Here is a 15,054-nt window from a genome sequence, read left to right on the forward strand (position 1 = left end):
AGTATCTGGGCCGAAGGCTTGGAATAAACTCCCTCCGGAACTAAGATCCATAACAAGTCCAACAGAATTCAGGTCTAAATTAAAAACTTACCTTTTTAAGCTGTTGTATCCTTAAAATAAATATACCAATCCTAAGAGAAAGTCCAGTTATATTCAATTTTTCAATTAAGTCCTAAATCCTGTATCTAAAGTTCGCCAATAAACAATTAGATAATGTTAATTAAGTGTTAATCTCAAGTGACCTATCAGGTAAGTATTGAACTGTATATTTTCTCCATAAATAGTTAAGTAATAACATAGACCACTGTACAAATGTATTATAAGTTTGTACAGCGCCCTTGAGGTGTTTTTGCACAAAAACGGCGCTATACAAGTCATCCAAGTATTATTATAAGCGACCCGTTCTCATGTGACAAATGTCAACCGTGTACAAATGTAGGGCACGCGTTTGGCGTATATCCCGACTACGCACCGGTGCCGAAGGGATCAGTGACGCTAGTTCCTCAGAGCATCTTCCATTGTAATACCGATAGAACAAGGACAGCATACCTACCTGACGCCTGTGCTCTAAAGATTGCAGTCCGTTTGTTAAGATTGGGGAATCTATCAAACGGACCGCCCGTTTCTGCAAAGAGTCAAGGGTTTTTTTCAGGTATTTAGGGGCTCCGGACCAGAGATGGCTGCCAAATTCGACAGTAGGGCGCACTTGCGATTTGTACAGGGTCAGCAGTTGTGTACTATTAAAGTATCTGCGGGCCCTGTACAGTACGCCCAGCTTCTGAGAGGCCAGCTTTACTCTGGCTTCGATGGAGCCCCCGTACCTGAGCTGGTCACTTATAGTTACACCGAGCATATCAATGGAAGGCCTGTTCGGAAGATTGCTTCCGTTGAAGGAGACTAGATTATCATTTAGATCCCTTTTAGACGTAATCAGACAGGATTGGGTCTTTGAAACATTAAATTCGACGAGATTATTTTTACCCCAGGAGGAAATACTCTCGAGATAACCGTCCATTCTCTGCTTCAAAGCCCTCCGAGCCGTTGGAGTTTGTGTGCCCTTTGGGGGCTTGTCAAACAAAAAACTATCATGAACTGTACTGTCATCCGCGTAACAATGAATCGGTGCACATGTCAAAAGGTCATTGATGTGCAACAAAAACAAAGTCGGAGACAGAACCGATCCCTGTGGGACGCTAGCATTTATAGAGTGTGAGGAAGAGGTGAAACTGTCAGCAACTGCCTGAATCGACCTATCCCTTAAAAAGTCAGCAATCCACATACACAGGGATGCGGGAAGTCCGTAAGAAGACAATTTGTTAAGTCCTCGGTGCCAGACCCGGTCAAAGGCCTTGAATATGTCTAGTGCGACCGTTTGGGTCTCACCGTGACGTTCCAGGCACCGCCCCCAAACATGCGACACATACGCGAGAAGATCACCGCACGAGCGGTTCCGCCGGAATCCGTATTGACGGTCGTTGATAATTTTGTTCTTCTCGAGGTATGTGAGCAGTTTGTCGTTGATCACACGTTCCATCACTTTGGACAGAACTGATGTGATCGCTATGGGGCGGTAGTTGGCCGGGTCGGAGCGGTCACCTTTCTTGGGAATAGGGTGAATGACCGCATTTTTCCAACCAACCAGAGGGCACAGTGCCACACTTCAGGGACATTTTGAAGAGCTTTGTCAAAACTGGAACTATTTCCGCAGCACACCTCTGCAATACCAGGGCAGGTATTCTATCAGGTCCACTAGCTTTGTTAATATCGAGCCCCCGTATAACGTGGAGTACATCCCGATGTCGGATCCTCAGCTTTTCCGCAAACATTTTCCCTAATAGGTTAGCCTTTTCGGTGGCGGTGTTTGCTAGTGAGCCGTCAGGTCTGGTAAGAGGTGGCAAACTGGGTTACGAAAATTCCGACCTATTGAGCCCGAAAGCGACCAGAATGCTCTGCTGTCATGCGGGCAGGCAGCCAGCTTTTTGCTGATCTGCAGGTCGTGTTCGAATTTTGACCTATTAATGATTCTTTTGCATTCCTTTGCCGATTTGTTGTATACTGATCTGCTTTCGGGCGTTTGAGATGTGTTGAAGGCTCGGTAAGCAGCGTTTTTTCGTCGAACTGCTTCGGAGCATTGTCGACTGAACCACGGCTTTGAGCCCACACCAGTTTCTTTAGTAGTCGATTGTATGAAGCCATCCATCGCCGATTTGATGACTTCACCAATCTCCAGGGCACATCTTGAAGGGTCCGAAGTCCGAAAACAAACAGCTGACCACGGAAAAGCGTTGAAATGGGCCCGCATACCGAACCAATCTGCTGACCTATAGTGCCACACTTTTCTCCTCAGCCTCTCATTGGTTGGTCTGAGGCTAACGGGGATTGATGTCGACACTAGGCAGTGGTCAGATGATCCCAGAGGCGCTGTCACGTCAATCTTATAACCGTGTGGCACAGTAGTTAAGAATAGGTCTAACAGATTGGAACGGTGAGTCTGGACATCAGGAACCCTTGTAGGCTCCTGAACCAGTTGCTCTAATCCGTAGCAAATGGCAAAGGATTCCGCCTGTCGGCCAGCCGAGTCCGTTGGGCCTGAGAACTTCAACCATGGTTCGTTATGAACATTGAAGTCCCCCAGAACAACAAACTCGGCCGAAGGGTAGCGGGGCAAGAGATCATCAATAGTATCTCTCAAATGTTTGAAGAGCTCGGAAGTGTCTGATTCGCTATGGTTCGGTGAGCGGTATAGACATGCGTAGAATCTTGCCGTACTGGCAAGATTGACGCGCACCCACATTACGTCGAATCTGGAGTTTTCCAGACCAATAGTCGTACACAGTTGACGTCAGCTCGACTATAGAGGCAGACTCCTCCTTTGAGTCGGAACTTGCTTGCAAGGGTAAAGCCCGGGCAGTCCAGATAGGAGGAGTCTGGCGGCTCGGCTATTATACTATTTCCATGGTATATTATACTATTTCCAATCGACTCCATTGTTTCTCTCTCCTTTTCATCCACTCCTTGATCCAAATCTTCCTATTTTTACGTCAACGTCATTTAATAATAAGCACAACCCTGCGACATCTGTCAATAATTGACTTTACAACAGTGAATGTACGCGAGTGTAGTGTAGACACCCTGGACACTGCATGTAGCGTCACAGCAACTCGGGCACTGTGGACGCTGATCTAGACAGACGAATATGGTTGGCGTGTGGACGGCTCATACACCAGTGCCTACATTTCTAGCGTGAGTGTCGAGTGTCTAGTGTCGTAGTGTATGCGTACCTCAATGATCACACATAGAACAGGTAGAAACACAACTCACCGCCAATCGTTTTGAGAAAGCGTCGTCCTTCTGCGTCAGCCCCTTGAGGGTGTCCTGTGCTGCAGTCAGGTTGCTGCAGTAGTCCCCGTACAGCAGGAACTTTTCCCGCCAGGCGAGGAAGGCATCACCGAGCTTGGGTGTGGGCCCCGGCGGCGGTGGGGGAAGGGGGGCCATGTCCGGGGGCCCGGGCAGCGCTGTGGCCAGCCGGATCTGGCACAGGAAGCCGCTGTGGATCTCAAATAGCTCCTGGAAAGTAAACGGACGAATTTTACCTTTACCCTCAAAATACCCTGGACAGTCTTATACCTTCAATAACCTTGGTGAGTGAATAAGAATTTTTATAGTATCCACTTAAGCGATGGCTACCCACATTTGGGTGGGTGATTTTTATGAATTAAAATAAATTTATTTAGTGCTTCCCGCAATCAGATAATATGTTTAGTCGCTAGCTTGATTAAGCTTCCATTGAATACCCCACACTGCCACGGTTTGACAACTCCAACAGTTCTTTTTGAAAATAACAGAGGGCTCCACTTCTGTTTACAACAATCCTAAACTGTAGAGTCATTGAGATAATAATACTATCAGATATTGCCCAAAATAAGTACAAAGAAGGGCATTTCTGTTAACTAACATAAACAATTCACAGGTTTATAGAAGTAGCTTGTTTACCAAAGCTATCGGTCTCACCAGCTCTGGACTCCAGGAGAAGATGTGACTCAAAATAATAAATAAGTACTTGTGCCAACCTTGACTCCGTAGAAGATGAGCTGCAAATCCTGCGGCTTCATCACCTGCGCCAGCTGGTTCAGGAAGTACTTGTCTATTTTGCCGAGAACGTCCACGTAGTTAGACTCCGTATCGACCAACTCTCGTATCACGTAGTCACGCTTCTCCAGACTGTGCGAGGAAGTCGCCAACTGTACGTGCGTCATACAAAACACACGTTAATAACACTAATACAACAAAAACAAATCACTATATATGTACATTATGTACGTTCAAATGCGAGGTTAAGTTTAACTTCCAAATCTGATACATTGTCAAATGGACATGAAAAATTAAACTCAATGTTTAATTTTTTATTTATTAAATAGCTAAACGTGCCTTCACCTTCTACATATTTTTTGCTTCGATTTAAGATCGTACTGTGCTAATAAAATCATCTAAGAAGTTGATTTAGAAATGAAGTACATATTTGATTATGTACAACTGATCTGTGACCAACATGGGCCGAGAATTGGCAGTTAATAGAGGGGTTGCAACTTGAAATGGCAAAATTTAAAGAAAACATAATTGCTGATTTGTGACATTGTCAAATGTGACGAGAGTTCATCTGGCCCAAGTGGCACTAAATGTGACAAGAGTTCATCTGGCCCAAGTGGCACTAAATGTGACAAGAGTTCATCTGGCCCAAGTGGCATTAAATGTGACGAGAGTCCATCTGGTCCAAGTGGCACTAAATGTGACAAGAGTTCATCTGGCTCAAGTGGCACTAAATGTGACAAGAGTTCATCTGGCCCAAGTGGCACTATTTTTGTAATCAACAAAAACATAAAAATCACATCAAGGAATAAGCTTCAAACTACAAATTCTAGTCTACTTCAAAACTACCAAGTTTAAAAGAAACATGCCAAATCAATGAATAATGATGTTTGTGGATAAGTCAATATACGCCCCTGGTCTTGCCCGAGAAGAATATCAATTGGACATTGGTTGAGGGAGACCTTTTGACCTCTCCAGCAGGACTCTCTTGGATAAATGGATTCATATGTCCGCCACTCTTGGACAGTTCCATGATAACTCGGGAGAGAGACAAATTAACACACCTTTTGAAAAGCGATATAAAATCATTAAGAGTAATGAAAAAAAAAAAACTAATGTGACCACTTCAAGACTTCATATCACTTTTCAAGTGCGTTGAATTGTTACTGTTCTGAGTTGTCCGGTTTCTCTCTTGGACACACCGACCCACAGATTCCTGCTCGTAACTTCATCTTCTTAAAAAGACCCTCCACACAGCATTCTTTAAGATGAGATAGGCCCAGAGGGAAATTATTTTCCTCAGGCTATCTGTGTGGAGCTATTGTAAAAAAAAAAAAAAAACAGGATGACTTTGGACGGAAGTATTTTACTCTCTGCTTTTGTGATTATTTGTTAATAAACATACGGCGTGGGCCGCTTCCCTTCCCCCCGAGGTGGCGTGGTGCTCCCCTCCCTTGCGGCTCAGGGAATGGCCCGGGCCCTGGTAGGGCGGCGGCTTAGAGGACTTGACGCTGCACAGGTCGTGGTAGATCTCCTCGTGGCGGATCCGCTCGCAGTAGCTGGCGTACTCCGTCACGTCCTCCTGCTCGGGTGCCAGGGCCAGTGGCTTCTTCGGACGGGGGGGTGCGGCGCTACCGCTGGACAGGATAACATCAAATAACAACGGTTTGCTTACTACACCTGGGCAGATTCATTCATTCGAACTAATGAATCTATTAAGTGTGATTCAGTCGAACTAGTGAATCAAGTCAGAGATATTTATTTGAATTAGTAAATCAATTAAGTGTGATTTACTTTAAATATTGAATTAATTCAGTGTGGTTCAATGAAAACTAGTGAATCGATTAAGCGCGTTTCATTAGAATCAATTCAGTGTGATCCATTTAGTGAATTAATTCAGTATGATTCATTTGAAATAATGAATCAATTCAGTGTGATTAATTCGAACTACTGAATGAATTCAGAGTGACTCATTTGTGTAGTGCCTCAATTCAGTGTTATGCACAGTGTCTATTGAATTAAATCAGTTTGAGTGACAATGATTAGCGAGGGTTTATTCACAATTTATAGTAAATCAATTCAGATTGATTCACAATATCCAATTTAATCAATTCAGTCTGACTCACAACATTTAGTCAATTCAAATACGTTTGATTTGCAACTTCTTTTCTGGATATTTTTAGATTAGCATTAGATTTTGACACCAAATATACTCGTTTCCTTCACAAAAACCACTTATTTCAATAGATAACATGTGACTGCAGCAATGAATTAAATCAGTCTGATTCATCATAAATTCAGTAACGCATCGAAGGACACAATGAATTGATTTCCAGCCAATATCTAGTCAGTACTAAGATGGAGTATGATATATTATACTTAGCTACATACAATAAATTACTAATTATAGCATACTTGGATTTTATATTATGATGGCATGATGATAAGGGAACGGATCATTCATTAAAAAAATGTGAAATATTAAAAACGACCACTCCACTATCCTATCCTACTGTGACTTGAATTTTTTTTTACATTGAATCCACACAGGAGGCTCCGAGGAAAATGATTTCTCTTAAGAGACCCGTGTTGTAGAAGGGAGGAAACACAGAGGCCGGCAAATCGTTCCACAGCCGAGTTCTCACGTGACAGATGTCAACCGTGTACAAATGTTGGGCGCGCGTTTGGAGTGTTTCCCGATTATGCACCGATGCTTAAGGGATCAATGACGCTAGTTCCTCGGAGCATCTTTCATTGTAATTCTGGTAGAACAAGGACAGCATACTTACCCGACGCCTGTGCTCTAAAGATTGCAATCTGCCTGTTAAGGTAGGGGAATCTATGAAGGATCCGAAGTCTGAAAACAGCTGACCACGGGAATGCATTAAAATGTGCCCGCAGACCAAACCAATCTGAGAGTACCACAGTTTTCTCTTCAGCCTCTCGTTTGATGGTCTGAAGTGAACAGGGATTGATGTCGTCACCAGGCAGTGGTCGGACGATCCCAAAGGTGCTGTGACCTCAATCCGGTATCCATGTGGCACAGTGGTTAGAAACAGGTCTAACAGATTGTAACGGTGAATCATCAGAAACCTTTGTGGGCTCCTGAAACATTTGCTCCAATCCGTGGCAAAGGGCAAAGGATTCCGCCTGTCGTCCAGCTGAGTTTGTTGATCCAGAGAACTTCAACCATGGTTCGTTATGAACATTAAAGTCCCTCAGAACCACAAACTCGGCCGAAGGGTAGCAGGGCAGGAGATCGTCAATAGTATCGGTCAGATGTTCGAATAGCTCGGTTGTGTCTGATTCGCTGATGTTTGAAGAGCGGTATAAAAACGCACAGAGTTTTACCATACTGGCAAGACTGACGCGCACCTACATTACGTCAAATCTGGAGTTTCCCAGATTCAACAGTCAAACACAGTTGACGTTAGTTCAAATATAAAGACATACAACTCCTTTCACTGGACAATATTTGAGTATTTATTAGCAAACGGCCCTTCATTAGTGCTTGATCCCTTTAAGTCGATGGCCATTTCTTCAATGAATCTGTTGGATGTAATATTTTTTCTCAGTTTGCCATTTCACGCAGAATTTGGGTAAAATATGCAGAAACCCATGAAATTAATGACAAAATACGGCCAAAATATGAATTTACACAATTACACATTTTTTATGCAATATCCGTTCCCTTGTAATTACCACGCATTAAATTGTCTATGAACACATCAATTTGGATAAAATAATAATATAATATAACATTGCTAAAAACATTACTGTATTATAAAATTACATTCTAAGGGTGGGTTTTTTCATTTACCGTTACTTTTAGCTGTACAGTTTGCAGTTACTTTAGCAGTGCAGTTGACATTTACGGCAAAATGAGTTTTTTCACGACGCCAACTGCGAAAGTAAAGGTAAACAGGGATGACAGCATGATAACTAATCTAATTCCCACATTTTCGTATTGGGAACTGTTCATATATTTTTTCATGTGGCAACACACACACAACAAATGTCAACATTCCGTGAATTGCATTGTCTGTAGCCGCGTCGCTTGTGTTTTGTTTGTAAATTTTGCGATAATAATGAGTGTGGTTAGCGAAAAGTAAGTAAAAATTCAATTATATCAGTATTAATAGTTATTTTTCAATACATAACTAATGTATACATCTTTGCAGCGAACGTGGAAACAATTTTTCGGCGAGGGAGATAGACTTGCTAAAAAACTTAATTCAAAAATATGGATCCGTAATTTTGTGTAAAAGGACTGACGCATTGGGCTCACATGACAAGGAAAAAGCCTGGATCACGTTGACAAGTGAGTTTAATGCGTCAACAAACATATTACGGACAACAAAACAGTTGAAATATAAGTGGGAGTATATAAAGCGTGTTGCTAGAAAGGTATTACAATCACTAATCATTTGATATTATCACTCATTTATTCATGATGATTTCACTTGTTTATTATTGAAAAAATGTATGTTTTGTATATTTTAGGAAGCTGGAAAGCAAAGGCAGTCTCGGCAACAAACAGGCGGTGGACCTCCCCTTCCGCCAATGTCGGACACTTCGGAGTGGGTGTCTAGCATTATGAAGGAATCCATTGTGGGGATTTCTTCAAAATACGATGGAGATTGTAAGTTGTTATATTCCAAATGTATAGGTTGATGAAGTGGTGTGGGTACACTCATGTGTCAATTATCTCTTGCCACGGTGCGGTGGTGGTGATGAATACTGTTGTCTCATTATGTCATATATTGTTATACGGTTATTTTTATATAAAGTTTAACTTTCAACAAAAGTTATGTCTGAAAAAAATAAGCCGGTATGGTTTTTATATAAATATTAATTATCTTTTCAGCCACATCAAAGAACGTCAATACATTAAATCCAGAAAAGTTATTAATAGTACAGGAGCTCATGGGTTCAGGTAATACATTTTCTCATTTAATGTATGTTAACAAATATGTACGTATTATAGATATGTTCTGTAAATGCTTGAGGTCCCTATGGCCAAGCAGATACACATTTGATTTAGTTACCCACAAATTGCAATCTACAATTAGCAACTATCCCGTTAAAGACTTGCTCCCAATAACTGTCATAATTTCTTTAACCAGGAAACTATTTCTCCGCCAGATTGCATAATACATGAGTACCTACATAGTTATTATTTGATTTCAGAAGTGAATCCTGGGATGGATGGTCAGCAGCTCTTTACGATAGATGTGGACCAGACAGATAACACAAACCAAGAAGGTATAGCTGAAACTCCTCGGAGAAGTAAGTGGAAACATTAATCGATAAAAATTTGAATTGATTTATGAATCCAATAAATAAAATAGGAACGTTTATTCTTGTTGCAGATATTCCCAAAAGGTTGCAAAAAAAAACACCCCCGAAACAGACAAGCCTGTCTGTATGCCCATCTTTAATCCAGTTGAAGGAGGAAAAAATAAAAATGGAGCTAGAAGTGTTAGAATTTGAAAAAAAGAAAAAGAAATTTGAAATGGAAAATTTAGAATTTGAAAAAAAGAAAAGGATAGTAGAAATTGAAGATTTGGAAAAGAAAAGGAAACTAGAAATTGAAAATTTAGAATTCGAAAAAAAGAAAAAGATGTTAGAAATACTTATTTTAGAAAAACAATTAAATAGTTAATCTGGAGCATGTTTTTTTCTATTTCCAAATTTTCCATTTCAGCAGCATGTTTGATCGTCTCTTTCACATTGAATAATATACACTTTTGAAAGAATACATACTTACTTTTTTAAAAATTTAAAATGGGTATCCTGTCAAATTTGTTGAATATTTTATTTAGTTTCTATATTATTAATTACATTTGTAGGGTATATGTGAAATATATATACATAAAAACGACGCAGATTGTTGAAGTCCTCCTCACTAGGAGATCCTGTTCTGAGGGGGACTATGTATGTTTGAATATGTTTTCAAGGACTATGTTGTTGTTTTGAATATGCTAGAGAGGTCTTCTTCCGATATTACTTTGATTTGATTTCCTTAACGTAGTTCTTTATAGTTTTATTTTGTTTGATGCTAAGTGGGAGTTTGTTCATCCAAACATAAGTTAAGCAATAACAATATTACTCACTTTCAGTGTTTTGCTGATTCAGCATAAAAATAAACTTTTTTTTTTTAAATGTACCTACACTTTTTTTCCTTTTCAATGTTGTCTGAAAGGCAATTATATATGTTGCCCCCCCCCTATAGTGAGTATGTATGGTTAAGTGTGTGTACTTGGACGTTTTATTGAATTCTGTATTTGAATGTATGAATTTATTTTGTATTATATTCATAATATAGTTTTCTTAAAGTTTTTGTTTCCATATGTATTTTTTTGTGGACTTTCTGGGTTTGAAGTTAAATAGCTTTTTGATTACTTTGTTTGGTGATTGTTACCCGTTTGTAGTTCATTTATATATGTTTCATATGCGTTTCTCCAGATTTAAAAGTAATTTATGTATTAGTTTTAACTATGTATATTTTCATTAATAAGGAGCATTAATAAATTATAAACATATAATTGTTACTTAAAGATAATAATTTTCCTACATAAGTCCTACAACTTCTTAAATAAAAATTATATTTTTGAAAAAGTCCATCATTTCAATTCCTTGTTTATTCCATATCATGTGCACACTGCACATGAGTTACAAGTTGATTCATATTGTGTCTCTGGCAGCCAACCTGAAACAAAATTATACATACATACATACACAATACACACCATTTCCCTCTTGGGGTAGGCAGAGAGGACAGCTCTACACAAATGCCCATATAAACCTCCCTTGCTTCCTCCACATTTATACATCTCTATATCCAACTTCTTCTCCAATTTCTAATGAGTTTATGTAAATGAAAACCTGCAAAGGGTCTATTGATGGAAAACTGTAAGAAAGTAGTTATCTATGTATATAAATATTATGGATACAAGGAATAAATACTTAGTGGTCAAAATAGGAATGAATGAGTGCTTCCCTAGCATTGCTTCCAGAGGTGGTGGGCGCACCGCTGCCACCGCCTTCATTGTTATCCATTCGGAATCTGTCGAGATCAACATACATTTCCGGATCTACCTCAGGAATGTTCTTTTTTAAACAAATATTGTGTAAAACTGCGGTGGCAAGTATGACACTTTCGATTCTGTTTTGATTTAATCTTAAATTGGTCGCAATGCAGGGAAAACGTCTCTTCCAGACACCATACGAACGCTCTACTGGATTTCTGGTGCGAATATGGCATCTATTGTATAGTTCCTGCCCTGGTGTAATTGGATTCCTAAGAGGTGTTAAAAGGTAGCGCTGCACGCCATAACCCCCATCTCCCAAAATTACGTTGCTTCCAAAATCTCCATTCTCCAACCTGCCTTTAATGTTGCTAGCATTAAAAATGGTGCTGTCATGGCTAGCTCCTGGCCATCTACATACAATATCCAAAATTAGTAGATCAGCATTACAAATTGTTTGGACATTGTATGAGAAATAACCTTTACGGTTTCTGTATAACTCCGCAGTATTTCCACCTGAAATTATAAAATATTGTAGTATATTCCAATTGCATAAATATATGCGAAAACCAAATATTACTGTTTTGTCTCATTTACATTCATACATACTCATCTATTTTTCTGACTCCTGACATGGCCCGAATTAAGTATCTGATTCACTTGATCGTGCCACGTCTTCCTCGGGCATTCCAGACTTCTTTCACCATTCACATTTGCGTCATATGTTCTCCTTTCCTTTCTTTTCCTTCTTTCTTCATTCATTCGCTCTGCATGCCCAAACCATCTGAGGGCCCTTTCTTAATCTTACTTATTACAGTTAAATAAAAACACGAAAAGCTTATTTACCTGGAGATGTTATTGGTACATGGGTACAATCGATGGCTCCTATAACATTTGGGAATTTGGCCAATCTATGAAACTTTCTGTTATTCTCTAACATTCCAGCGTCACTTCTGGGCATTGATATAAAGTTTTTATTGAGTGACGCTATCGCCTTTGACACATTGAAAATTATTTTACATACTGTACTTTTGTGTCCATTTGCAATGTCCCCAAGTACTCTTTGCATTGAACCAGTTGCATAAAACCGCAAAGCCAGTAACAACTGTTCAGATGGTTTGACAGCATTATTCCTAAGGAGAGAAAGAAAGTCATTATCATTCTATTTACGTGATGTAATTTGAATAAATTGTTGTAAAAATGTTTGTAATTTCATTTTATTAACCATTACTTACATATCGGTGGGAGTACATATCATATCTGCGATTAATGTAGTTAAAAGTCGAGCAGTTTCCTTATTGACACGAAATCGGCAAATAAAATCATGATCTTCCATTAGATACATGTTCCGACGTATATTATGTCGCTTAACACGTCGCGTCATATTCATTACAACTTCATCATCAGAACTTGAAGAACTGTCACTTGTTGCAAACATTTTGTTAAGTAATATTGGTAATATATAATAGCAAATACCGCCAAATAGCTACAACAAAAAATAACCTCTAAACTCTTGAACTGTCACTTCGGCAATGGCAGCCATTTTTTACTTTACAATTAGCATTTACAGCACGGTTGCCTAGCTGTAAGATTGTAGGTAAAAGTAAACGGTAAATGTCAAATGAAAAAACTCATTTCTATGACTTTTACTGTTTACTTTTACAATTAGCATTGCATTTAGCATTCTCGGTAAATGAAAAAACCCACCCTAAGCATCAACTGCAAATTAAAAAGATTATGAGAACAACTTTGCCAAAAAAAAAATATAAAATCAACAGTTAATAAAAAAAATTTACACAATAATCATAATTTCGAATCATCTATGGAACAACTGCAAATAAAATATTAAACAATTCTAATTTCGAATCATCTATGGGACAACTCCAAATAAAATAATAAACAATTCGAATTTCGAATTATCTATGGAACAACTGCAAATAAAATAACAAACAATTCTAATCTCGAATCATCTATGGAACAATTGCAAATAAATAATATGGAATTCTAATTTTGAATCATCTATGGACCAACTGCAAATAAAATCTAAAAACAAAGTAACATTCAAATTGAAATTTGGAATCAGCTCCAATGAACCTCTGGTCTAATGGCCGGTACGTGGATATAGCAGAGATCCTCGTATATGGCTTCCACTCTCTCTTCCGAGGGAGCCACGTTGGGTATCTTGAAGTGCACCCAGGGCGACACTGCCGAGTCCGAGGAATTGGCAGCCTCCTCGTCCGCGGGCAGGAGTGCCGTGGTGTCTACATCAGCAGCATCAGCCCTGATTTTGTAAGATTGCATTGCTTGGAAATTATTTTCTTTGGGGAACTATATATTATCATTCAGCAAAAAGTAACTTTTCATGATTCAAGCGTTCTTGCTGTGTATACAATAAAGGATATGCGCCGCACTTTTTGTGGCATTCTATGAAAACATACATGAATGTGCGTAGCGCTGGGGACATGGTATATTCGCGCAAACATGTATGTGCTCGGGCGGTGTAAAGGTTAAACGGGAACAAACTGCATAAGTTGTATGGGAATTTATCAGGGTTGAAAAAAGATATTTGCGATAAAATCCAAATAAATTAAATATTTCTGAATGTATCCGAAAACTAAACACTGCCTTTGAATGAAAGTTATCATTTTTGAAATACTAAATTTTTTGATTAAAACATTAAAAAATTAGACACGGCTCACCTCACGTTTTTTGTAACTAAAATTGCTGATTATTAGACAAATATATTACAAACGTTATCGTCACCTATCTTTTATTGTCATTTCATAAGAAAATAATGAATAAAAAATTCAAATTTAAAAGTTTCATAATCTTTTTTCAAATTGTGGTCGGAACCTTAGGTTTCATACTAGTGCACATTTTAATTCTTCTGTGGTTAACTTCTAGATTTGAATATAAAGCGTGATGTTTTCTCTTTCTAACACCGTTTCGATCATATGACAGTAAGGAAGACAACGATTTTTATGAGACCACATCAATTGTTACCAAAAGCGATCAAATTAGCCTGAGGAGTTCAACAGATAAAGATATGAAAAGGGAAGTTTCCTTTTCCGATATCTTGAAAACCTTATGAGAAAGCACCAGTGCCATAGATAATAGAAACCAGGTATATGGGCAATGAACCATTATTATTATGAAACCGTGTGCACAATAAATGTCCCCAACATCGTACACACTGCAAATCGCACCTGCGCACAGCGGCGCCCCGCCTTTCATAGCCGCTTCGATAGTCTGTGCACTTTGGTCATAGCTGGGCGACATATATCTCTTTGTTTCTGTTACATACGATCAATACAGCCAGCAAACAAATAGATTCATCTGGATAAAGGTTGGTGTTGGTACTCACATAGATTGCAGATCTTTATAGATGTCTTCCTGAGATAGCGTTCGCTGCGCAGAGAAGCTCCTGTAATTAATAAAAAACAAACATTATATTTTAACCTTGTAAATGCCATTGATAGCCTACTCCATACATGTCTCAAATATGATATTTTTGGTTGCAAAGCTGGAATTCTGTGGTTAAAGTTTGTATGATCTGCACCGAAAACTTCTTCGTTTTGAATTTTTTTTTCTTTACTAAATTATTAATCAATTTACAGAGTATAATAATTTATGTAAAATAAAATAATTCATAAAATTAGTTTTCAATGCTTTTGATTTTTTAATGTTCCTCGTCTCTAGAAGCTGGCGCTTGTGTTTAAAAGAGTGATGAGCATCAAGATGAAGAATATTTAGTGTTTGTAATTATGATTTAAGGAAATATGAATATTAAAAAATATATGAAAATGAACAAAATTTATAATTAATTACAAAAATAGTTTCATCATTTTGGTATTTTTACATTGAACTTCACTTTAATTGCTTTTAGTAGGTGTTTATCGTTTTGTATTGTTCTGATATTTTCAGGTAGGCTGTTGAA

General features: G+C 38.7%; 2 protein-coding genes and 1 long non-coding RNA gene across 6 annotated transcripts in view; 1 reads left to right on the forward strand and 2 right to left on the reverse strand.

Annotated features, from left to right (window-relative positions):
• Vav (Vav guanine nucleotide exchange factor) overlaps positions 1-15,054 on the reverse strand; it is a 61,623-nt gene that overhangs the window by 21,904 nt on the left and 24,665 nt on the right. The window contains exons 3-6 of the mRNA XM_089643613.1: positions 14,482-14,541; positions 13,212-13,398; positions 4,071-4,241; positions 3,322-3,567 (exon numbers count right to left, since the gene is read on the reverse strand). Coding sequence (XP_089499739.1) covers positions 3,322-3,567; positions 4,071-4,241; positions 13,212-13,398; positions 14,482-14,541 — 664 coding nt within the window. The remainder of the gene's footprint in view (positions 1-3,321; positions 3,568-4,070; positions 4,242-13,211; positions 13,399-14,481; positions 14,542-15,054) is intronic.
• On the forward strand, positions 7,922-10,481 carry LOC149414931 (uncharacterized). Of its 3 annotated transcripts, none has more exons than XM_089643611.1 (6): positions 7,922-8,194; positions 8,268-8,493; positions 8,590-8,728; positions 8,954-9,022; positions 9,280-9,375; positions 9,459-10,481. In XM_089643611.1, exons 1-6 carry the CDS (start codon positions 7,968-7,970, stop codon positions 9,749-9,751), a joined length of 1,050 nt encoding a protein of 349 aa, XP_089499737.1. In that variant the 5' UTR covers positions 7,922-7,967; the 3' UTR covers positions 9,752-10,481. The 3 variants fall into 3 exon arrangements, with proteins under 3 accessions (XP_089499737.1, XP_089499736.1, XP_089499738.1); XM_089643610.1 differs by having other exon boundaries at positions 7,924-8,194; positions 9,277-9,375; XM_089643612.1 differs by having other exon boundaries at positions 7,927-8,194; positions 8,268-8,728; positions 9,277-9,375.
• Positions 10,617-12,815, reverse strand: LOC149414932 (uncharacterized). Of its 2 annotated transcripts, XR_016303930.1 has the most exons (3): positions 12,353-12,815; positions 11,964-12,250; positions 10,617-11,633 (listed from the first exon to the last, which is right to left on the reverse strand). It is a non-coding gene; the product is annotated as an uncharacterized LOC149414932 (long non-coding RNA). The 2 variants fall into 2 exon arrangements; XR_016303929.1 differs by having other exon boundaries at positions 10,617-12,250.

This window comes from Hesperophylax consimilis, chromosome 19 (assembly GCF_061612785.1).
Source record: "Hesperophylax consimilis isolate HC1 chromosome 19, BYU_Hcon_1.0, whole genome shotgun sequence".
In the NCBI taxonomy this organism is placed as follows: Eukaryota; Metazoa; Arthropoda; class Insecta; order Trichoptera; family Limnephilidae; genus Hesperophylax; species Hesperophylax consimilis.